The sequence below is a fragment of the Opisthorchis viverrini genome (genome assembly GCF_000715545.1).
Source record: "Opisthorchis viverrini unplaced genomic scaffold opera_v5_79, whole genome shotgun sequence".
Lineage (NCBI taxonomy): Eukaryota > Metazoa > Platyhelminthes > Trematoda > Opisthorchiida > Opisthorchiidae > Opisthorchis > Opisthorchis viverrini.
The window spans coordinates 825160-850466 of NW_008751737.1; the positions used below are offsets into that span (position 1 = coordinate 825160).

Below are 25307 nucleotides of genomic sequence, written 5' to 3' on the forward strand. Positions count from 1 at the left end.
ACAGTTTTGGTGCATAGACGCCATGTAACACGTAGAAAGCACAGGCAGTGAAACGCTGTCCAAACTTCGACAAGAGAAACCAATGCGGGACCACGGATATTCTCAAGGGAGGCTTGCGGCCCGACAGCTGCTTTGTCTTGTCATTCTAGAGTACTTGTTCTTTATGAGCTGTACAAAAATACAATACAATACACAGCAGCCCAAAAATAGGTAAGCAAGTACACAACTCCGGTGCTGAACATTCCCATAGTTTGTTCCCGACGTGAAGCACTACAGTTTTACAATTGTGCAGTAAACGGACGCGCGCATCAGTCCAAAAAATCATTCACATCACAACCCTTAGTGGTCTGACACAGTCTCGAGAGCAATGAATCGCTGATTAACAGTAAGCCGTTCCTAATCTTCGATTCAGCATTGGCACTTAACTAGAATTACTAGCCTGGATAAAGGCATGACACAAGGAGTTTGGTCCGGGGAGACGACTTTGGAAGGTCTTGGTGAAAAACACACACGGAGGTCACAAATGATCAATGCATTTAAATTTGAGTATCGAAATGAGTAGAAACGAGGAAAGTTGTTCGAGGCAGTAGAGTATAACTTACAACCCGGAAGACCAGGTAGGCGAGGATCATAGTTCACTGTGGACGAGAAATTCCCGCCAGGTGCCCCCGATCCAAACAGGCCTATTGACGTGGAAGTTGATGCAGCGACGGCAGGTGTCGTGGAGAACCCCGCTGTGGTGCCAGAACCGGCCGTCAAGTGAACTGCTGATTCAGGTGCACCACCTCCTGTGAGCAGACAACCAGTACGAGATTGACTAGTACTTCCGAAATGACCTTCGCTTTTCTCCTCCTCACGACGTTTCAAACAAGCCTGTTTCGGATTCAGATTGCGTTCTGTATGGATAATAAAAGTAGGAGATACTGTGTCAACCCACAAAAAAAATAGGAGACTAGGGTAGTCCAACGGAACGCCAGGCAGAAGACTCGAAAGCCGTTTGATTCGAACAACTACGCATTCGACTCACCGCGAACTTGTTGTTCCAGACTGGTAATCAACGTAACAGCTTGTTGAAGAATTGTTAGCTTTGTTTGTTGCCGTTCGCTGTTCAAATGCATCATGCACATGCGACCAAGCTCCTTGAATGCATCATTGATATCGCGAACCCGGATGCTGTGACCGGGAACAAAAGCGAATGGGGATGGGATGGTGGAACGATCAGGCAAGCAGATGCAAGCAGGCCATGCTCATGGATATAAGACGTACATATGTACATGCAATTGTAAGCAAAGGGTATTGGAAACCATGCCTAACGGTTCCTCTAACCTCGAACGTGATGTTCTAAACTGGTAATAACAGTGACCGCTTGTTGAAGAATCATCAGTTTGGTGAGCGGTTGACTGTTGCCCGTGTGAATGTTTATCATTTGACCCAGTTCCTTAAACGCGTCATTGATCTCTCTCACGCGAAGACTGTTAGTTGGTGAAAGGAAAGATAGAGCGGAACAGAATAAGCATGGGAGTATGGGAATCCAACCAGTTGGAAAATGCTTGGAACCGATCGAGAAGTTATCGTCTCGGAAAACAAACCGTGCGGTAGGGAAAACAGATGTCTATCAATGCAGTAGGAAGTAGGGCGCGCACGCTAATGCGATCGGCCAACGATGTTCGTTCCAGAAAGTGTCGTTTGGTTCACAAGTTAATTTTGGACACTATGCAGTCATCAGTAAGAACATCACCAAGAAGATGATATATAATTCGACTGCTGGTTGGGAAGACTGTATGGGAATCCAGTTGGAAAATGCTTGGAACCGATCGAGAAGTTATCGTCTCGGAAAACAAACCGTGCGGTAGGGAAAACAGATGTCTATCAATGCAGTAGGAAGTAGGGCGCGCACGCTAATGCGATCGGCCAACGATGTTCGTTCCAGAAAGTGTCGTTTGGTTCACAAGTTAATTTTGGACACTATGCAGTCATCAGTAAGAACATCACCAAGAAGATGATATATAATTCGACTGCTGGTTGGGAAGACTTCTTGCCTATGATATCGCACAATACGTCGGGATGGGCGGAGATATTTGTCGTGAATTCTCCAGAAAGTCTCCATTATAAAACTTCAACATACGGTAGCAAACTGGTATCGATCGAGCTGAAAATGTGGAATCAAACATATTAACTCCGTCGCCATTACGGTGGCCAGAGAGTAGGGAATGCGTAAGTAAAACTGCTCTGTGCTGACACAATCCGCCAAAGACAAGAAACCTAGTGAGTTAAGAAGTGATATCGCGTACGATACCGATGATAACCTAGTCTTCGCTTCGCTTGATAAGTTGAAGTATATTGGTTCCTCTCCTAACAGGGGCCACCCAGTTTAAAGTGGCTGCTTCTAGCAAGGGGTCCCAATTCTTAGAGGGCTCAACCGAACCCCTAGTTGTATATGACAACTGAATGGCAGTTGAGACAAGTGTTTGTTCTTTTTGTTAAATAAATCTGGCATGTTTATTTTTACTTCCTTTTATCTGGGCTCAACTGAAATTTGATAGGTTGACAGCAAGCAGAGACATGTGTACTCAAAACACCATTTTTCATGTACTTGATTTCGAATTCTTTATAATTCTCTATCATGTACGGATCATCTACGGTATAATTTGAGCACATATCCTCTTACAACATTTGCAGTCGGATATAATTCAACAGCAGAACGATGGACTATATACCTGTGACGCAAAAATGAGGGAAATTAACTGGAAGTGTTGACAGGTTGGTATTTTTCACATTCGGATTATCAAAATAGATCAAGTAAGCCAAACCGACCGGTCTCAAATTGTTTTTTCGAACACCAAACTTCCATGGGACGGACTATACCTGCATTGTATCATGCGACTTTTAGGGGGAATGGAGGAGGGGCTGGAGAAATCACACTGGTACCGTCTAATGGTGGGCCTACGGTGAAGCATCGTACAGAACTGCTCCCAAATGACTCTTGGTTGTGGCCCTCCAACACACACTGATGAACAGGATTGTGCTATCACGGAGTCCCCACTTTGGTGGCACGCTGAATTCTATGTAGTACACTTTGATTCCCCCACACTGGACATCCCGAAAAATTGTCAAACAAATAAACCGCAACTATATGCGCTTTCTGATATCACCGATCACTGTGGGCAACAGTTCGAATTGAAAAAAGTCGTCCAGCGGTAGCGCCCTTTCGATGCCTAACTGCCATGCCACCCGAAAGAAGCACGAGAGCTGGGATACTGCCAGATTGTCCAAAACAGGGGATGTCGAGATGCAGAGGTCGAGTTCGAATCGCGGACCTTCCGGTCAGTAAATCCGCGCCCTAACCACTGAGCCATCTCTTCGAATCGAGGTTAAAGGTGTTGAGCATCTGACCGTAATTGAAGTCGAGGTTGTGTTACTCAACTCGTTTGTAGTCCACAAAGTTGGCCTGTGATCTCAGATGCACATTATTTAAGCATGTGCTTATAGGAGATAGACGATGGACTTGTGAATACATGACTGTCCGAAAATACTTCAATACCTTCATAGACTGTCTCTAACATGTTTATATTAACTGGGCAGTGTCCAGTGAAGTCTGTTGTACAGAACCGAACTACCTTTTGAGGGCCAGAAACATCTCACTTCACGTGGTATGAGTAGCAACTGAGTTAACGCTTACACATCTGAACGATCATCGGGTGACTGATCAAAGGGTCTTTCACGCTGAATAACAGATCTGAGGAACACGCAGGCCACAAAACCGCTTTCATGTGGTAACTGAATGAATGGAACTCGTTAGTCAGTACTAGGCACGCGCATCGGAGATAAAACTGGAGCCTTCGGACATCTTGACTCGTCATAACTATGAAGAAACTGGTGGAAATGCCGATAAAGGTCAACGGTTTCAGATTTCTGAAAGATGGCTGTTTGTCAGTACCAGGGTCAACGCTTCGAAGGCTTTCCGGACTTTTCTGGCTCTTCGTATTCTGCCCATCAATCTTCTGGTATGGTTTGAGGCACCATGGTCTTTTTCATGAGGGACCAATCGGAAGGCTGCTGTATGCTTATGAGAGTCTGAAACCGTTCAGTTGTTAAAGCCGGAAGGTCCGTGGTTTGAACCACACTTTCGCATCTCGGCTGATCCTGTCTAGATCTTGGCAGCTTGGTGGTATCTCAGCCCAGGTGCTTCCTTCGAGTGGCACGACAGCCAGGCAAAGAAAGGTTGTTACAGCCGGACGATTTTTATGCCTGTAACACTTCGACACCATATTTTCAGTACATGCATGACAGCACCAGGAACACAGACGGAATTGGTTTAGTGAACTGAGTTGTCGATACTGGGAGGTGGATATATCGAGGTCTTGTGATGCGAAATTCGAGGAACACTTTCCAAAGGTGTCAACAGGGAATCATACTCACGAACTTCTGCTATTTACGGAAGCGCAGAACAGGTAATGCATGGTCATCTGCACAGTGTTCCATCGCCTGGTAGACCGAGGACCAATAGAACCCTTGCGACAGATAAAAGAGTACGAGAAGCACCAGAGCGGTGTGCAGATAAATGATGTGAGAACGACAATCCATACGAAGCTTACCGTTCTCGCGCGTTATTGGCCTGTCTTCGGCTTCGTTCACGTTCGGCCTTTTGCTCAGGGGTTTCATCTGGATCAATTGTCTCTTCTGAATCCGTTCCACACAAGCTAGAAGTCTGACCATGTGTAAAACTTCGACTGGCAAGGTCGTACTCCCCAAACAATGAAGAACAATCCGAACCGAGAGCGTTGTTGCTACACAGCATGGAGGCCAAGGCGGTTGTGGCCGAAATCGCGTCCAAATTGTTTCCTGTCCCATTCCCTTCCGCCGAACCGGAAGTGACGATGGAGGACGCGCGTCTCTTTTGTCCAGCCACCCGACCACTGCGAGCCATCCGACCACCAGCACTGGCTGTGTTCGAAGTGGTGTTAGAATGAGAGAACGGGGTTGAGGAATGTGGACCTAGGAGACCGCAGGAGGTTTGAGACGGATCGTCCACGTCATCCAAACCTGGACCTGAAGCATTGTACGGAGACGAACAGGGCTATTGAATAGTGAGTTGTACTGAAACGAGCCACGGTAATCAGACTATCATATTTAACCATCCGCGCGGCTGAGGAGCGAAAAAAACGGACAAACTCACCCGAGAGGGACAAAAGGTTGTCCCTTGAACAGGCAGATATTTCACTCGGAAAGGGTCGGGGTCCAGGTGTCTGAATGGAAACAAAATAGGGCGTGAGGATAAGGATGTGCCATGACTAAACCACTTCGGGTCATAGAAACTGGATCTCGATCGTGAATAGAAACATTATATGCAGATCACCACAGATCGGTGATATGTAAATTAGCATGCGCGATCAGGCCAGACTGACCTAACAACTAGGAAGAGGGCGGGGTGAGGAACAAGAGCTAATGTTGCCGGAGGTGATAAAAGTGTGAACACGATCCATGCGTGATCTCGATTCAGAATCAGTTCCAACAACTCTCCTGATCGAAGAGGTGCATGATGTACAGTATCCCACCACCCCATCCCAGGACTGAGATATCAAACCGATTATGGTGACCAAGTAGAGATAACAGGTGTGTTCTGACGAGATAAACAACAAAATATGACAATATGGGGTGGGAAAATGAAGCATACGGACAATCCCCATCAAAGAAGAAAGCCGAATGCCTGAATTCAATATTCATCCAGCACGAAACCTACCAACTGCGGTAGTCCAGATGCAGGGTGGTTGTCAAACGAGTTAGATGACATCAGACCCAAATTGGGATCAGTGGATGCGGATGGCTGAAGGTGAGTGAATTCACCCAGAGGATAAGTTGAACCGGAATCTTGAGTTGAATCTGTGAGGTTCAATGGAGTAGAAGAGGGTTTTGCGTATTGTAATTGAACGAGGCAGGTTGTTTTAACAAGATCCGGACGCCTGATATTCGAACATAACTAAGTAAAGCAAACTCAATGCTCGAACTTTGATGCGAAATGCTGAAGCGATGTCATAGGTAAGACCTACAGCCAAAGAATGACGAACACACGTAATGCACTAGCTGCCAAGTAAGGGGTCATCAGCACACGAGTATACTGACTGTGAAATTTCAGTCACAGTGTCATCAGTCAGAAAAGTTAAGTGGTCAGACAGGGTTTCTTAGGTTCTTTACAAAATCCGACCGACTGTTATGCAAAAAGGAGTAGTGTTGACGCCCCGCACGACGCGAAATACTTAAACGCAAACCAGGAAACATTTTCCCGGAGTCCTGAAGCAATTTGCGCGCCAAACGATCCGCTTCAAATGAACAAGAGACTCGAGCATTTTCCACACCACTGTGCGTTCGAGTAGCCAATGGCAATACTAATGAGTTCAGTGTACCTAGGAAGACTAGGGTCAGAGGGAATAGAGTCAACACCTCAAATGTACCATCCCGCAATAAACTAAATCATCGGTTAGATTGAGAGATGCGAAGTAGAGGTGTGGAAAACGGAGTATGTAAACGACTGATTTGGAGATTTGGGACGCACGTAAACTGGATTCACAGCCCAGTTTCGCACAACATTAAGGGAACATAATTCGATACACGGCTTTGAGTGACTTCTCTTTTACTCAATGTCCATGATACCATTTCAAAAAAGAGCGCACCTTAATTAATATGACTGGCACAATCAACAGACAAAATGGAAACTGCGGGTATCCAGAACAGTAACTGTGAAGAACATACTCGCTGCATCAGTCTGATGGAGACCAGTCCGGTTGGTGGATAGAGAACCCGAACGTAGCTGTCCAAGCGAGGAGTACATCGAATTGGCAGAATTCGGATATGGAATGGTCTGGAACAAAAGCAAGTTTCATTCAACTGAGTCAAACGCTAAATACTCTGGAGGAAATAAGCAAACAACACGCGCGTGACGGGGGAGTGGAAAAAGTATCCAGAAACAACCAAAGTCCCTACCGGTAAAACAACGTTTGGGAGACATTATAAAGAAAGCTTACTAGATTTGGCTGTGGTTGTGGTGGTTGGTGATGCAGAGGATGATTGGGTGTCGCTTGGGAGAAAGCAGAGCCGATCGGGTAGGCGGATGTTGGTGGGGCACCAGACGAGCCGACGATGGGAGGTGGTATATGGGAAAGGAAGTTGGGCAGTGAATGCTGTTGACCGGAATGCGGGTTATCACCGGAAGTGGAGGTCAAAGAAGAGGACCAGAGAGCTGCAGCGCCTGGGCCGTTGGCACAAATTGAAGAGGCCTCTGTATGGGACAGAATAGAACAAATAAGAGCGACTAGGGTCAGTGGGAAGCTCAGTGAAACGAATCTCCACAACAGCGTTCCTCGTCAGTCAGCGATACCCTAGCAAACGGCTGCCTTCGAGACGTCGAAATACCTTCCGCCGTGGTGGTCTAATTTTCCTATTTCCTGTTCGTTGAACAAAGAAGCATTTGAAGTGACCTTCGACACCAGGTGGTATATTAAGCGGAAAACACGACTGGCACTTCGTCCCTAACGGTGACTAGATGTCAATCTCCGCACGGAAAGTAGAAATTACACAGAAGAAAAATAAAAAAGCGGTTAAGAAATGGAGCTAGCTCCTCCTTTGGGGGAGGCGGGGGGTTGTGAAGAGTAATCAAACTAAGACACGACACAAATCATCATACGAGCACACAAACAAACAAGAATAACAAATGAGGCAAACTGAGACGGGAAAATTCGTGTGTGTGTGTGTGTGTGTGTGACCGGAGCATGAATCCCTGCCGAATTCGAACACGAAAATAAACGCATGAAGCAAGGTAAACTATTGCTGCGCGTGTTGTACTCTGGCAACAGCGCGGTGCAAATAGAGCTGAACAAATCCCCGGGGATTGTGCGCAACGCTAATAGAAAACACATGCAACAAAATATCACGCTTACACAGATGTTTCTTCAAATAGCGAACTACGATTTTCAGCCTCCGGGCTAGACGGGAAGAAACTAACAAAGTCCCTCCGTCGAGGTTTAGGGAAGGTGGAGGAAAGGAAAACTTATCAAGACTGCGCGAATTGTGCAGACGACCGCATGGGTACATAGATTACACACGGGCGCACGCACGTGGATCAATAGGGGGAGCAGTAAAGGTGAGGAAAAGGATAAACCGAAGGTGACCCCACCTACAACATTGTTTTTAAGAGAATGGAGTTGCCAAGGCGACCTGTCAGCAACAACTGAACCTATGGGACAAATATCCGCAAGAAATGATGTCGAATTACAAGTACTCAACAACATGACGATTGTTGAACAAAGCAGTAGTCGGCGCACGATATCGGGAAGTAACCCAAAACTAACATCAGTCTTTCTAACTAGATCAACTCAAGCCAACAAGTGCATCACCAGATTACACGGTAGAAGGCTACGCGCACCCAAAGTGGAATAAGCAGACCAGACTGAAAGGCGAATAAGCGTACACAACGAGACACTCACAAAACTGGTCCCGGGTAACTAAAAGCATAACATTATGAATTCGTGGTCGGTAACCGCTTCTCCGACAAATGAAACCCGGGGCACGAAGATAACAGAGGCTGAAGCTACGCTTCAGGCAACGAACGTTGATCTCCAAAGGACGGACAAAACGTCCGTCCACCGTGCAAAGGTTGCGGTAGGTAATCTGAACAAGATTCCGGCGATGTCGTTTTTGCAACGTTCTCAAAGATTGCAAACGCACAGCCTTAATAAGCCTTATTCTGAAGCCTAAGTCTTGTATTTGCTGAGAAGTGAGCTGAAGCACAAGAGCTGTAGGATTCATCGGCCCAGAACAAACATGACCGCACCCAATTGCGGATGAGAGGGTGGATGCGTCAGCCGTAGTGTGCACTGCTTACACAATGACAACGACGTAAGCCGATTAAAATGAAGATAGTCATACGACACTAGTCCTTCAGGAACTGATAAGCACTGTGCACCAAAGTGGCTGGTAACCCGGAACAAAGGCTCATGGGAAGGAAGAAACTAGGGTCCCCCGAAAAAACGGGTCCTACAGAACCAAAGACTGCAATCTTCGACTGACCAAAATCTGGTGAAACGTGCGGGGGAACCGCTTAGAACGTAATGCACCTAGCTCCGAATGGTTGAACGAGTTAAACAATGTTGTTGCTGCTGTTGAATAGCACACAAAGAAGGACGGCTGTGCTACTATCGGACTTCTTAGACTTAAAAAAAAGAAATCAAGAGGTTGATGGGAGATTTTAAATACCCAACTGCACTGGACGAAAGCGCTTTACCCGATGTTCCATCTCAAGCAAAATCAACCCAAAACATCTACAACGATAGGAAAGTATATAGAATTGCCTATTCACATGATGGAGGAAGAAATCACATCTCCAGTCGTCTCGATATTCAATCAATCACCGAAAACAGTTAAAGAGTATTCAGGTGTCTACATTCGAAAGATGCATACAACTTCTTGTGAGTAGTTCTCAAGCATGACCGTCGAACGCTCTAAACGGCGCACTTGTACAACGCCAATATACATTTTTCAGTCTTCTGCAGTGTCTGAGGAAGACAAAATGGAAATAAGAATTGACCACTATCAGATGTCCATACGGGCCGTCATTCCTTGTATGCACCAGAACGTTTTCTTCATTTTGGAGGAAGCCGGAAATTTTTGTTCATAGACACCAGGTATAGCTACAGTGGTCATGTGTGATTACCGAATCCAAGTCAGATTACAAGACATCTGTTCTGGCGGTCGATACGCACGTGTTTGTGCAAGGAGAATCCCGATTTTGTTTCTTTCCGCTTCAAGTAAACAAAACAGTGGAAAACAGCTAACATCATAGCACGGGAAAGTGTTGTGTTGAAGCGGGATACAAGACGACACCAAAACACCGTCTGGAGAACGGGGAAACAAAGTTGCGAAACACTGATAGTGCGAATGGTCTCAGTAACTCCTAGTTTGCTGACTGAGCTTGGATACAATGGACCGTGGATGTTCCGTCATCAGTATGGTATACGTTTTCGGTGCTTTGTTCAACTTCATGATGAGTGAATTGAACTCGGTGATGGAATGTTCACCAGTCAATTTGGAAAGCATATGATTGGGAAAGGTTTGAAAACGACAGTAGATTTGAATAGAACATATGGATATGACTACAAGGAACCCAAACTAGTTCCAAGAAAGTATCTCAGAGCTTAGCGGCCAGGCACCAGAATGGAGCTAGAGTCAGAAAAGTGATAACTGATAATCCGGAAAGAAGTTGGGAGCCATAAAGTCGGAAAACTGAGTTATACCCAGTAAACAGACATGGTAACACGATTTGCATTCAAGTTGACCGGTTATGAAACTGCATTACGAAGAGATGGCGTGGGGCGCCTTCAGGTTTTTGACCACCAACCCCCTCAGAAGCGTTGTTAGTGTCGGATGGCGTCAACGAATTCGTAACGGGGTGATTAGAAAACGGCTAGCTGGTTGTTCGGCTGGTACTTCAGTTGTGGAAAACATCCAGCACTGTCAACTGTGGTGGCTGGGCCATGTGCTACAGCAGCCAAAACACCGTGTACGGAGACGAGTCTTGTTCTCCATGCCTCATTCAGAATGGCGCGAACCACGAGGTGGACAACGTATGATATGGCAAAAGGATGTGAAAGAGATTACGAAAAGTTTGGGTATTGTTAGTGCGGTAGGCTCACCAGGAAGGGGCCCTCGTGACCCCTTCTCCATTTGGTTGGAGACATTGCAAAAAATGGCGGATGATCGATGTTAGTGACTTCGTGCTGTCAGTTTCTTTCCAGAATGTGATTGAGCGCTTGGAAGTGTAGGCACTTCAGACTGCTTGCAGCACCAGGTCCCCTCCCTCACCCACTCTGTTCTAATGTTTTCATTCTAAGGCTTGAAATATAACCAGATAAACTTTGTGGTTGTACTTTCCAGAATTTGAGCGCTTGGAAGTGTAGGCACTTCAGACTGCTTGCAGCACCAGGTCCCCTCCCTCACCCACTCTGTTCTAATGTTTTCATTCTAAGGCTTGAAATATAACCAGATAAACTTTGTGGTTGTACGGCAGAGAAGCAGTGTAGCCAACACTGATGTTGCTGTCTCTGAGGATGACGATTACCAACAAATTTCGCAACTAATAGGTATATTCCATGACCACGCTTTCCAACGGATCAATGATAGCAGCGTGTTGATTGTTAATTGACATAAATAATTCAGGCACATCGATTCTTGGGCGAGTTTTTCACGTCTCCCGTAAAGGAATGCGACCCTCTTCCCCCCTCCCCCCACACACACGAGTGGTGTACTGAGGAAAGGAGTGTTCAGTGGCAGAAGCTCCCAGCACATACAGTATGAGGGAACAGGGCAGTATGATATTGCCAAACTGGCCTTCATCACCGGCACTTTGCTGTTGAAACGTTGATCTAGGTTAGGCTCCTACAGGAGTGGTACATACGAGTGTGAGCTGATACGACCAAATGTATCCAGAAACTTTAAATTGTATTCACATCACCATCATCTAAAGAGTTCAGAGTTTAGATTCCGGTAGGGCCGCAAGAATTCGCAATGCTAAGGAGATCCATGGAGTGCGGAACTTGAGTTCAGCACCAACCCCTCTCCTGCTTTGCTTAGGCTACCAAGAGCAATCGCGCCATGACAGGATGACAGTGTGCTTTGATTGGTGGATGATCAGATGGCCGTTGATCTGTTGGACGAGCTTGAAAGCTTTCAGAGGCTTGAATTTGGCCTGTATTCGTCTTTGATTTGTCCACCTCAACAAGGCGTTTACTGTTCTGGAACTAAAATTAGGAAATTCATGCGCAGAACCTGAGCGGAGGGCACATTACTTCGTCTGGGTTGTGGTACCCGATGACTGACAGACTGCCCCCACTCGCAAACCTTATTTCTTTAAGTTTACGACGTTGTAATCAGTCGAAATGCAGTAATATACCTGGATCGCCAGAAGTCGCATTAGGGCTTCGGTCGGTTTAAACATTGAGAAGAAACCATTATTAAGTGATCAATTTGTCCGCTTATGAACACGTTTGACCAGGGTCTTCATGGTTCCATCCCCAGTTGTGGTTTCCGGATAGCGTTCCAACTATTCGCCTGATGAGTTTCACACAACCGTCCGATGGATGCCCACTACAGTCAAAAACAAAGTCCTGCTTATCTAACACTTAAGTAACATGGCTGAATGCCTCGTAATGTGACCAGGTCACTACATACATTCATGCAACGCACACTCCTGGCAGAATAGCTGATGGTTCCGAATGAGAGCAGCGTACCCGGTTTTCAACCCGCACCAAGACGAGGATGGGACAGAGAAGGAGAAGCAGTCTGCCTCATAGACAGGGCGCCGACGAGGACAACCAGTATGTGTACAACCACCGCTGCCACTATCACCATCATTGTGACAGGGGAGCACACACGAACAGAACATATTCAGATACAAATGCACAGACCAGAGGTAATTGGTGTCGCCCGCATGTAACAGTGTGCAAAAAACTTCGCTACACAATGCATCCGCGTGACAACTCCAGAAATATACTACTACCACTACTGGACAACTTAGAAACAGAACAGACTGAAGCGAAAGATCAGGAAAACTGGTGTAATACTGGGAAAAGGTGAAACAACCGACGTGGATTTAAAAGCTACCGTCAAACGTCGGTTATCACAATTTGTGGAGCTATAGTAGACTATAGCTATAGTACACTATTTTAGACTAGAGTTATTGAGTTCTACGGCGTCCATGAAGAGGTGTTCATTTGGTGTTGAAGTCAAAGGCTCACAATATTACTATCAGCCTCACAAACAGACAGAGAACTTCAGCAATGCTGAAGTACGTCGAATGGTATTCGGAATAAATAACTCACCCTCGATAGATGAACTGATCACAGTGCATAGGTCGCGATGGCTTGGCTACAAGATGCTTATGCCAGTCGACCGACGCCCTCGAAGGGCTCTATTCGCACAACCACGTGAAGGGTGGGAGAGAGCCAGAGGCGGTCAAACAATGACTTGGCAGCTAAGTATGAAAGCCATTACCTGCAAACTCAGTTGCGCTGGTCACTGCGGTCTTCCTGGATTGGGACCCCAAGACGAGCCATGTCGATGGTTGGAGACATTGTTAGACATGGTCCAGTCGCGCCCTCAATGGCGCTCATGCATCCAGGTTAGTGCCTTTGATGCATAGCTCCCTTCCAAATGCCCCCAATTAACAGTTCATTGATAGTGTTGTATTTACGCACTAATTTATAAGCTCCCGCCTTCAATGCGCAGCTACCTACCCCGACTCCCCAAACTATCGGTGAACGAAATTGTGTAAGCTACGACCACTGTACGACAAGTACGCCATTCTTACAGCTGGCAATGATGATGATTGAGCGGGACAGAAGAGGTATGCTTGCTGTTACGACTGCAATAAATGTACAGGCAACACGGAAGTTAAGTAGGTTCCGGCCGGATTTCGTGGCCGAATCGAAGAGTGTAAGGCTGCATTGACCTTTTTGTGAAAACTAACCTTTTTTATTATGAAAACTCACTAGGTATTGCTCCCGTCCCCTACGGCATATTTCCTCATCTGCTCAGATATTTCTTCGACAGCTTGAGTGAGGCGATAGTAAACATTATTCTATGTCTTTTATCCAAAGTTTGGAGGACCGTTTGTACTGAATCCTATATCAAACTAGACGGGAAGTATCGCACATTACTTCAGTCCTGTCTAAAATCATACATAATGTTTCCTCCTCACAGGTATTCTTTTTCTAACCCCCTCAGATTAAAAAAAACTCTTGTAGCTATTACATCCTTTGGGTGCATAACTGCCATGCCACCTGAAGGATGTACAAGGGCTGATATACTTCCAGGCTTTCCAAATCTAAGCAGGAGCAGTCAAGGTGCTGAGGTTGGGTTCCAACTACAGACCTTCTGGTCGATAAGTTCGAACTCGATTGCTCATAAGAAAAGTCGAAACGCATTTATGCTATAGCATGTACATAACTATGGGCTGCACGCATTCTGCAACGTTGTCATGTCACATAACCTATAATTTCGACTTCCGGGCTTCCAGTATTTCAAGGCATACCAGAGCCTCAAACTATCCTCCCAATCCAGGTCGTTGTGTGCTGTCCAGTGAAGCCGTCTGAATGTATTGTCTGATCGTGTGGGACCCCATTGCGGTCCGATACTACGTAGTGCAGGATGTCACCCCTGCATTACTGAGGGCGAAAGTAATAGTGACCGATCGTCCGTCATGAGATCTACCGAGGATATATCGACAGCTGCGCGAGCTTCAGAGTCAGTACCCAAGAGAGAACCTAGAAGCACGAACCATTAAGCACAGGATCCAGGAATATGGTTTGACGTTCGGTCACATGACTAGGTACACATCATCTTACATCACACTCGTCCGGTTGCTTCACACAATGTAGTAGTTGTGTTTTATGACATCTCAGACCAGCAGGACCCTTGAGGCTTAGCTTGGAAGTAACTGAGAGTAGAGAATTGCCACTAGTATGACCGAATAGCTCAGTACAATCAACTGTCCCAGATGAATTAGGTGCGCCCAAAAGACGCCTGACCGAGAAGACGGAGCCCAAAACAAACATGAACAGGTCTAAACCATCGCCTTCAAACGCTTTCTGAATTTGGGAAGACATGAATGAAATTCCCAGGTCAGGTTGAAAATACTCAGTAACTTACCGAGGCCGTAATAAGGATCAAATACACCACGAGGCAATCCAGTCATAGTATCAGTAGTCGAAGGAAACCTCAGGTTGCTTTTTAGTCTAGACCTGGTAATATCTTCATCGTCCGCCTTACAAGAATTGCCGCCATTTCCGATTACTGCATCATCACCCAGAGATGAAGTGGGGCCGGGGGATGCGCTGCCGGCTCGTAGAACCGGATACAATGGAGGCACATGGTCTCGTAGCAAGTCTTCAACGCCGTTCACTTGCTCGCTCAGTACGTCGCGCATCCCATGCGCCAGAGTAGGTAAAAAAGCACGTGGTGGTGGTGTGGTCTGTGATGCAGGTCTCAACAGGTTAGAAGCTTCCTTGCCGTTTGGGCCAACGCCAGAATCTCCTGCACTGACCACGGAATCGTAAAGCTGAATCGAAAATAGCAGAAGGATTATTTATATACCACCGCGGCTATTCACCAAAAATCTGAATGCGATTAGGAAATTGAAATATCACAACCGTGAAGCTTCAAAATTTCTAGTTAGGATCACAAGCCAAGGGTCTGATGAATACAGCGACTCCATCGAACAAAATGCCTCTGCCTCTCTTCTTAAAATTCATATACTCGCCAACCGGGATATCGTCCCGAGCTGAGCTAGGCTGCGATCGGATGGCAAACGTGCAAGCGTACTCCGGAAGTCAGTTTTTCCGGACAAAGAAGAGGCAATGGCCTCACTGATGAGGCTCTGCTTACAAACACACACACAAGTGCTTAGAAAGAGGATGGTGTACTTTCTCAAGAGGAATGCTGAGCACTATCAAACGAACCGGAGATTAATGGAGCCACTGTCAACAATGGTCGAAGAGACGTCAGGCACACGAGAAGCGTTGAAAACTTCCACGATTCACGTCGCCGTGATGAGAGAAACCAAGCTGGAGAGTAATCTCCAAAGGAAAGCCAAAAAACATCCCCGTCGACAGTAGTGTAAGGACAAAAAGCTATGTTAATCGTGATGTCGTCGTTGGAAACGTATAAGGATGATATCACGAAAGTGTACAGCAGTATAGTCAGCTTCATCAACCGCAACAAGATTATACAAAAACACCCGTGTGCTGAGAAGCGAAACAGCTAGGGACTATCGAGGTGTATCGAATGGGAGATTTTCAAGTGGAGAATGGGAACAGCGCAATCTACGGTAAGAAAAGCACCTCATATGAAAAACACTCAACGATAGCGGAAGATTGGTGATGATGACTTACACAATGTACATCACGGGACTAAAAATCACACGGCAAAATCACGACAAAGAACTACCCCAAACCGCAATGAGCTGACAAAATCACTCTGGGGAAACACTGGCAAAACAGGTTGTGGATAACGTCTGAAGGGGATGCACACACACACAGATACAAAATGGATACACTGATAAACGAGGCAGCACGAAGAGCGATAGACGGACGGGTCGCAAATTAGGCGAATTTTTGTGAAATATTATCCACAACCATTGAAGAGACTGGATGGTCGGAAACGGGACCAGGAAAACATAAGATGAAAAATGTCAGCGCACAGATGTGTAAGTCATTAATCTGTGTGTGCGTGCGCCTGCGCCTCAGGCAGTGCACACAAACATATACAAGGAAATAGGCTAGTGAATACTCCTCACTCAAGTGCACCGCATACCCTACTACTGTCAGTACAGTTTGGTTGTAGGGAGCGACCGCTCCCCTCCCCCCACACGCAAAAAGATCGCTCAAATCCTGGTTGCCACCACCATCACAGCTGTTACTGTTTAAAACGATACTAAAGTAAGACGAATAGAAAAAAGCCAGTCAGCCGGCGGGATGCGACTAGGTCACCCAGTACACGCATCCAAAACGTAAATCCTCACACATTTGCGACAACGAAACTAAGAAACAGAATGTTTAGTTTAAAATATGACAATGATTTGGAGGGGTAATCGAGGCAGAAGGCTGCTGTTCCATGGATGAGGGGGGATCTAAATAGGCCGTTGAGGATTATAGGAACCTAGCGGTTATCCGAATAAGTAATCGAGGCACGATGTGGTGTCTAACAACGTATTACATGTGCTTTGCATGGTCAACCTATGGAAAGCTAAACTAGGTATATTTTAGCACGATCCAATTGAGGTGGAAAAATATTACTCTCAGCAAACAGCCCAGACGCACAAAATGTGGCAAGCGATCTAGGTCACAGTTAGTGGGCTGCATCACGCACAAGAGAATTATGTAAGTGGTTTATCTCAAAGAATTGGAGGAGCTCTGTCAGATCATGGTTCAAGCTAGTGGCGCAATCTAGTGTCCGGTCCCGTAAGCAATGAAGAAGAACCCAAGTTCTCTTCTTGGACTATAAAATCCCAAGGGTAGAAGCGTAACTGCATCCACAACCGAAAGTCGTCTAGTTAATCAGTTCATGCTCGAAAACTGGAAACACCAGGGAAGAGACCAACAATCAATGTCAGGTCTCCTTTTTTCTTCTCTATTGGAATGATATCGAGACAAAATCAGTTGTTCAGAAATAATCATCATCATTGTCAGCTACAAGAGCCGCGTACTTGTCGGACAGCAGTTGTAGCTGCCACGGGATTCCTAAATAATTTTCACAAGTTCACCATATAGCGTAGTGCAGAAAACGCCACAGGTTTCGCAGAAGGAGTTTTGGCTATGGTTCGGTTGGGTGTGAGCAGGTCGATGGCTGGGCCAAGTGAGCACATCGAACCTACGATACTCATTTTGAAAATTCATCAAATTCGAACACGATGACTTTAGTTAGGGAACCTGAAAGTAAGTCGATCAAACCGAGTTTCATCGACAGAAGCTTTTGCCCCGTGATGCACAGCCTTGATCATGACTGGTAACGGAGTATTCATCCGGTGGACCCCAGTATAGTAGAACATTTATACAGCAATCACTGACGGGCTAATTCATAACTGATCGCTGCATGAGATTGGATGAGCTAGAGGATATGAATTTTAACAAAACTTCATACTGTATAGATGTGACACACTACTCATAAGGTTGCTGAAAACTCTTCGAAGAACATCATAAACGAGAGACTGAGTTCGGTCAGCTGTGTTTACAAAATTGCTATATAAAGGAGTGTATTTCACTCATTGTGTCCACACGTTATTTCTAGAAAAGAATAGCATAGCTATCGATATTGGAACAAATCTGTCCTTATTGATCCGAACGGAACAGTTGGAAATCAGGGGGGCTGAAGGAAGACAGCCACAGTTGAGGTTTCACTGTACCTGATCTAATATTCCCAGCTTGATTTAATCTAGCCGGGACAAAGATTGTTCAAGCGGGCTGATTTGAACAGCATTTCATGTTATGTAAAAGTTTCCTGATCATAGGATTTGATTAGCTGACAGCGGAAGTATGGTTTGCATGAGGTGTGGACGTGAGCGGTACTGAAGATAACTGACTAGGTCATAACTGTATAATTGATTCACCGTTCAACCTAGTTAAAGACTGATATGTATACATGACTATCGATTGTCGCAATTTTTAGAACAGTATGTCCCAATAATGTGATCCCTGAGCCAGTTCATCAGCGAATCCTGACTGGGAGACTACATCTTTTCGGAAAGTCTGTAGCAGACGAAGGTTAGAGTCCGAAAACAACTTCAGTGTTCGATTGTTCGGTGACACAGTTTCGACAGGAAGTGACTGATCGTTTTGCAGTTTTATAAATGGTGGACGACGATATTCAATTTAGTATGGTCTTAAAGAACAATCATGGGAAATTTTTCCACTTTGTGTCCGAACAATATCCAGAACAAGACGTAGTCCGCAAGCGTTTCTCTCCTAAATTTAATGATCATCGCCTCCAATATGATAATATGACTTTGTATAACGTTAGTGCAATCTTCTCAAGGGAAAACCTCTAGAGAAATCCCCCTAACAGAAGTTAGGCATTCCGTGGTGACCTTTCTTCAAGGGACACTACAGCCTGTTGTCTAACCGCATACTAATTGAGACGAAGAGCTCGGTGCTTCGACTATTTGAAAGAGATGTGGTCGGATCTCGTAATCACATGGGGCGCTCGGACACACAACTTCCTGGTCGACGGTCTCAGAATCGCAAAAAAAACGCATAGTTACTTTGCCTAGTCGTTTTGCGTGCTCACACAAAAATTACTTAAGTCTGATGCCTTGTGAGACAACAGAAATTAGAGACAACGACAGCCCATTGGTGTTGAAGAAAATAACTATCATTCGTCCTACGAGGCTGAGATCGAAGACCCGGAATTCGACCTACGTGGTGCACATGAATGTAAGTTCTGCTGAGGTTGGACGAGGACAGTCTTTGGGAGGAAGACATTCGACAAAGCTCTGACCACATTCAATTCACGTTCCAGGGATTGTTGGACTGATCGCAATAAGGATCGAATGGCACTGAAGGGCTTAGTGAAAACCCGATAAATTAAACTTGAATCTTAGCGTGCACTCTTGAACGACCAGAGGAACACCGTTGCCACCAGGAACAGAGGAGAGTTTGCTATTAAAAGTTGAAATCACAGAGATATTCGCCAGGAATAGGAAGACGGCACCTCCATAAACACCCATTCTCAACCATACTTCGAGTGAAGCACTAAAAGCAACATTCCTGACACAGTTCACCACTCCCCGGAGGCAACACAAATGCCTCCTTCACGGGGGTATTTCCTGATAGGAAACTGATCAACAAGAACCGTAGCACGCGCTCTCTGCATTGAAGTCATGGATTCGAGTGTTATTCGACGGTTCATTTGCAGATATTTTCCACCTACGTGATTCATACGTCCAAAACTCTCGCCTGGTTGCCGTTGACACATACTAGCGCAACACCATGAGTCTGTGCGACGGATGCCGGCCTTCATCAACTGAGTTCTTCTCATCTGGCTGAGCTGGAAACCAGTAGGTTGAGGCGAAAACAGTGATAACCGGGAACACGACGAAAATATGAACCACCGCACATTGCTTCATCTTGTCCCTTAGCTGAGTCGAATCAAGTTGAAGAGTTTAATAGAGTGGCGGCTTCGTGTATCAGGTGGGTTCATGACATACACTACTCGAGACGGTCAACTAATAAATCTGGGTCGATGGCACATGGTGTTTCCGTTGTAATGTTTCATCCTTGGGAGTAAATCAGAAAATATCTCCACTTCAATTCTGAGGGGTCGGTTACGACCAGAGGAACTTCGATTAGAGGGATTCCGTGCCCACAATATAATCTCTTGGACAGAGATGATTCCATTCGGAATGTTACCATGCTCCACACTAACCCGCCATCGTGTCCATTTCTCGTTATTCAATGAAATTTGTCTAGTTGATCAATCTAACCGAAGGAATTGAGCGAGACACTGCATTTTTATCACTGCCAATTTTTGAGTCTTTTGTTGTAACTGTCATGCGGATTGTTCAGCGCCTCATTCAAGTAGCCGGAAATGTGTTTTGGCAACGCTGTGTGACTAGTGTAGTTATCCAGATAAACGGTAAATAGTAGTTGGACGACGATATCACAGACCGCTTTTGCTGATCAACGAGAGCTGTGTGATTGCACGAACGTACAGCACACGTCAGATGCAAGCACCGAAACTGAGCACAATGCCCACTCTAGTGCATAGTACTGATTGTTTACAACCCGTAGAACTTGGAAGCCCAAGTCAAGTGTCCTGTTAGGTTCTGTTCCGATCTGCCCCTGGTTAGAGACGCTATAAGATATGGTAACTAACCGAAGTCACGGCGTCCATGTAGTCAGTCAATTCCTATCCAGATTGTCCAAGTAGCTGTTTAAAAGTGCAGGCAGCTCAGATTTTTTTGCGATAGGCAAGCACGAAGTTTATTTACTTTCGTCCTTTATGTTTTTCTATCAGGTAGAAACTAAACGGCTTGTGCGGCAGTTGAGCGACAGTGTTTTTACGCTAAGGGTGATGATGTGAAGGTTTAGTATGGGGTACGACAGTCTCTTGTGAACTAAAACTCTGAGCATTGAAAAAGCTCGAGGTGATGATCAGAGGAAACCTGTACGTCAGGAGTTCAATATTTCTCGAACAAATCAGGATGATCGAACATGAAAAAATGACAATGCCCCAAAATAGAGGAAGAGAAACAAAATTTCCCTTAGGGAATTGAATCAGGTTCCACTTAATTCTATCATGTAAAACTAAATAATCGATAATCGTTCAGCTGTAACACTCTCTCAGTACCTAGCTACCATGCCATCCGAAAGAAAGACGAGAACTGGGACACCACTAGGTTGCTCAAGCCTAGACAGGGTTGGTGAAAGTAATCTGATAATAGTGCCTGTCAATGAGACAACTTTGATATTTGTAGCAGAATTCTTACTGCTACCAACTTCATGTGGTTTACGGTTTTAAATCGGCTGCATGGTTCCGTTTAAGCAGCTGATGATGTCAAAAACCTAGTTTCATACGAACAGTTGGAGGAAAATACGGTGATGAAGTTCGACACGGTTTGACATCAGAACTGGAATGAAAAAATTTTGGTGAGAACAACTGGTGCGCTAACCCCAGGATTTATGAAGTATTTGATAGATCAAACCTAAGAGGACTTTGGAATTAAAGTCCCCCAAGAGTGCGACCCCTGAAGTCTATTGGTCGTTGATCAGGTGGCTGTTGATCTGTTCGCCGAGCTTGGCAACTGGCTTGCAAACGTTTCGTCACCATACGAGGGAACATCATCAATGCGCAGTTGGGTGGGTACTTCTTCCTTGCCTGCGTGCGTTTATATAGCATTCGAAGGCTATCTGTTTTCTTCTGACGTGATTGGCTACTTGAACTGTAACGAATTTAGTGAATCTATCGGTTCGTTTGTGATCTTTGTTGTTGATTAACAACCAATAAACTCAGCCCAGCTACCAATATTTCAACACATTACAAACCCTTGAGGTCTCTGGTTGAGGGAAAGATGTGTAAGAGCTGGTTTTCTGGGGATACAGACAACTCCGAACTGACGCTTTCGTTTTGTAGTGTGTTTGGTCAACATTTTCGGTCGAGGAACCTAATCGCCGTGTACGAAAGCATCAGCTACACCGTGAAAAAAGCAGTCTCAGATCAGATCAGTTACGGCTTCATAGGTATCTTGTTAGCTGCATACAGTAAACGAAACTCCCTTATTGCTGATAATTTTGGGTTTTGTTCATTCGTGAATTCCACCTTTCTCCCACCCCAACTGACTATTTACCAGCCTGCACGACAAGTAGGCACGTTTGTGCCCATAATGGAGATGATGGTAACAACGTATTCTATACTTCAATATAGAAGTGCCAAGGATTTCCTTTGTGGGAGATTCGACGAGTCACTAGTACGTTCCCACGCTATTCATACTCCCCGAAAACTCTTACATCTGCTTAATTTCTTCTATAATTATTTGCAACTTCCGGCGCCCCAACATAAATCTCTTAGAATCGTGCAACACGTGACTTCAGGTTCATTTCTTATGGACAGCTTGAAGGGACAGATGCTCCTCCCAAGAGTGATCTACGGGGTCTGTCAGATGTACATGTCTTTACTGCACTTTGAGGTATTGATAACCCATGGACACCACGTCGTTGTGTTTGGGCAGGCAGCTAGGTTATAAACGAAACAGCATCACCTGATCGATATCCACAGTTAGATAGAGTTCTTAAGGAAAGCAAATACTGGAATTTCGACGATGATTGAAGTGGAAATGAAAAAAACTCCATAATCGAGTCAGGTAGTCTGGTCAGGTATCCGGGTGGGATTTCGATACTCCTCAGCGAAACACTGTTCGGAAACAGTGGACGAAGGTATCCCTGTTGGGGGTGACCAATAATAGAAAATACCGGGCGCCAATTGGATTTTCGTCGTATCTAGTCGGACATTTGTTGTTACAACTTGGATTAGACCGGATGAACCCGTATACTAGTGGTGGCTTGCCACTCCTGGGTCATCCCAGCGAAACTCTAGGCCAAAACCACAGAATAACTTATCAGGTTACAGTCGACGAGTGCAGTAATGACTTGGAACCCACTAAATGACTAATAGTCGACCAGTATCAGTGACGTTCCAATTAAGGATGTTCGTGCACCGCATGCTAGATCACTGGTCAAACCACATCAAGTACGGTTCAGAAGTCCGTCAAAATAGCATTTCCTGCGACATCAGCCATTTGCCTCGAAAGTTGACTAGTACATACGATTGAATTGCACATAATATTTTCATGAGGATGCTTAATACGGGGAACAGAAAGCGTCTCCCCTTCGATTCTAGAGGATCGTTTCCTGAAGAGAAGGTACCCGCCAGGGTTACTTTGCTTCAACGGGGCTCTTCTTGGATAATATTCTCGTGAAGCAATTCATTGAGAGCAAATTGCTGGGATAAGCTACGTATACAAACGAAATGATACATTTGCATGAATCCATGGTACACGAGTCTCACACAACGTTAACTGGTTGAGGCGAACGAAACACTGCTGAGCTCCAAGTTCCAGTCGAATCTTTTCACCACGTTTGGGAACACATGGAACCGAGGGAACAACGTGAAATGCACTTACTGAAGATAGAAAAACACGATTTTAGGGGGAGGGGAGTGAAATGCTATGCTCCCCTCCCACCCCCAGGACAAATACGCACACCTAAACAATGTAAGCTTCATTTCGACCAGTCAGGCTGACAGGCTACAAAGCGAACAACCAAACACGCCACTCCAATCGTCATTGACGGGTGTAGATAAAAAGAGGGGAACTTAGTAGTAACTCTGCCCTTTGAATGTTTGCAACCCACAGTAGGGCACAATTCTGACAATGAAAGGAATTAATCAGCACTGGATGGACACATTGAAAAAAGGGCAATATCCTGGAAAAAAATACCGGGAGGAAGTGATGAGCTGCGTCAGCCAGTGAGATCTGTCAGCCGCGGCTCTAATGAGCGACAACCGGTTCAGACCGCTTACAGTGCGGAGTTGACAGGTGAATCGTTGGTGAACAACTGGTCACTAGAACGATTCAGGAGCCTCAAACAAGGGGTTTAAATAGTGAATGGAAGGATATGTAAGCTAGAAAGTTGAAAACTGCGCTAAAGAACTACGAGGTATTTTCGCTGGGAAGAGAAGTGGAACAAGAAAGCTAAACCGCAGCTTATCTACTGTATAGATGTGGTCACGATGACTCAACACAGATACGTGAAAGATGACGCTTTTGATTGACAAATACAACGAACGCATATCCAAAGACGTCATACAAAAAGACAAAAAACATGGAAAGTCTACGTAGCGTTTTCGATTATTGAAAGAATTAAAGCGTAGCGGCGGTTCCGAATGGTCTTGCCACCTGAAGTTCCCTACCGGAACGACAGGCAGTTGATTTGAAACAGTTGCATGATAGAAGAGTGCTCAGCACAACAGGCAGACTGTCCTAGATATCGAATCATCTAACCGCACCAGCAGCGCTTCACACGTTTCAACAAGTGACTTCATAAGTGAGAACAAATTACTCTATTCGGGTATTTCAAGTTGGAACATTTTGGTTTATCAGATATCCGGTACTGTGTTCAGTTTTTAACATAAAACAAAGAAAACCAGTTACGTGTGACATCCCCCAGGGGATACCCTATTAAATGCAATGAGCTTTTTATGCCGCTATGGTTTCTCTAATGTACTAAAAAGGTTTTGCCAAATTTCAGTGCAATTTTACACTTTTCTAGTCACGAAACACAATAAATCGATGATACTTGGAGAGGAACATATATTTCAGCCTAAAGGTACTTTTGCGCCTGACGTTTGTCACTCGGAATACTGAGTCACGGTGTTCAACTTTAAACGAACGAGCAGAGCCCCGTGTAAAATTGAGTACTGGGTCATCGACAATCCCCATTGTGTTACCCCGAAACAGCACTGATCTCATATGTCAATCATGCACAAAATAACCCAAGTAGGCTGAAAACCAGTGTGACTGTGAAGATGTTCGTATTTATATACCTCTCACCGGTATAATTCAAAAACGTATGACCGACAGAGATAGAGTGACACTAGGTGCAACTCATCACTGCTTACCACACCGAGAGAAAAGCCTTCACAGGATTTTATCCTAAGAACGTGGTACACACTTTTGACTCGGTGACTTTGACAACGACAAAGTCATTGCTAAATCCGAAATCGAAAAGCATCTGTAACAACTCATCGTCCAGCACGAAATCACGCAGACGAACCAACTAAAAACAGCACCCACAATGACCGAAGGCTTCAAAAACAAATCATTTTGGATGTTGAAGAACTGAAAAACATCCGACATATTTATCAGGACGAATAACAGTAGGTCGGTCAGGATGTCCACTCGAACCTGTCAGAAACAGACCTATTTGTCCTCTTTGTGCCTGGGTACACAAACGAGCGCGGGTGCGCGCGTGTGTGCATGAAACGAGTGAGATAAGGGAAACAAGAAAACTGATGAAATTCGGATAGAAAAAGTCCCACGGTTTTCACGTACGCGGCGCGCGCACAAAAAATGCGCAAACGCAGCGGACCCAGTCGTAAATAGTCTTCTAATTAGCGGCTGAACCCAATACTGCCCGGGACAGATGTGGTGAAGGCAAAGTGTACGTGTGTGTGCGAATGTGCTGAAGACCGCTGCCGATATATATATATATATA

The 25307-nt window shown here is 45.3% G+C and overlaps 1 protein-coding gene across 1 annotated transcript in view; it reads right to left on the minus strand.

The window, feature by feature from the left end:
- Nucleotides 1-25307, minus strand: part of T265_04740 (hypothetical protein) — a gene marked incomplete at both ends in the record, with an annotated part of 33340 nt that overhangs the window by 3091 nt on the left and 4942 nt on the right. The window contains 9 exons of the mRNA XM_009169553.1: nt 603-896; nt 1028-1173; nt 4596-5077; nt 5112-5246; nt 5741-5880; nt 6748-6856; nt 7020-7306; nt 14695-15103; nt 24765-24869. Of these exons, the coding sequence (XP_009167817.1) occupies nt 603-896; nt 1028-1173; nt 4596-5077; nt 5112-5246; nt 5741-5880; nt 6748-6856; nt 7020-7306; nt 14695-15103; nt 24765-24869 (2107 nt within the window). The remainder of the gene's footprint in view (nt 1-602; nt 897-1027; nt 1174-4595; nt 5078-5111; nt 5247-5740; nt 5881-6747; nt 6857-7019; nt 7307-14694; nt 15104-24764; nt 24870-25307) is intronic.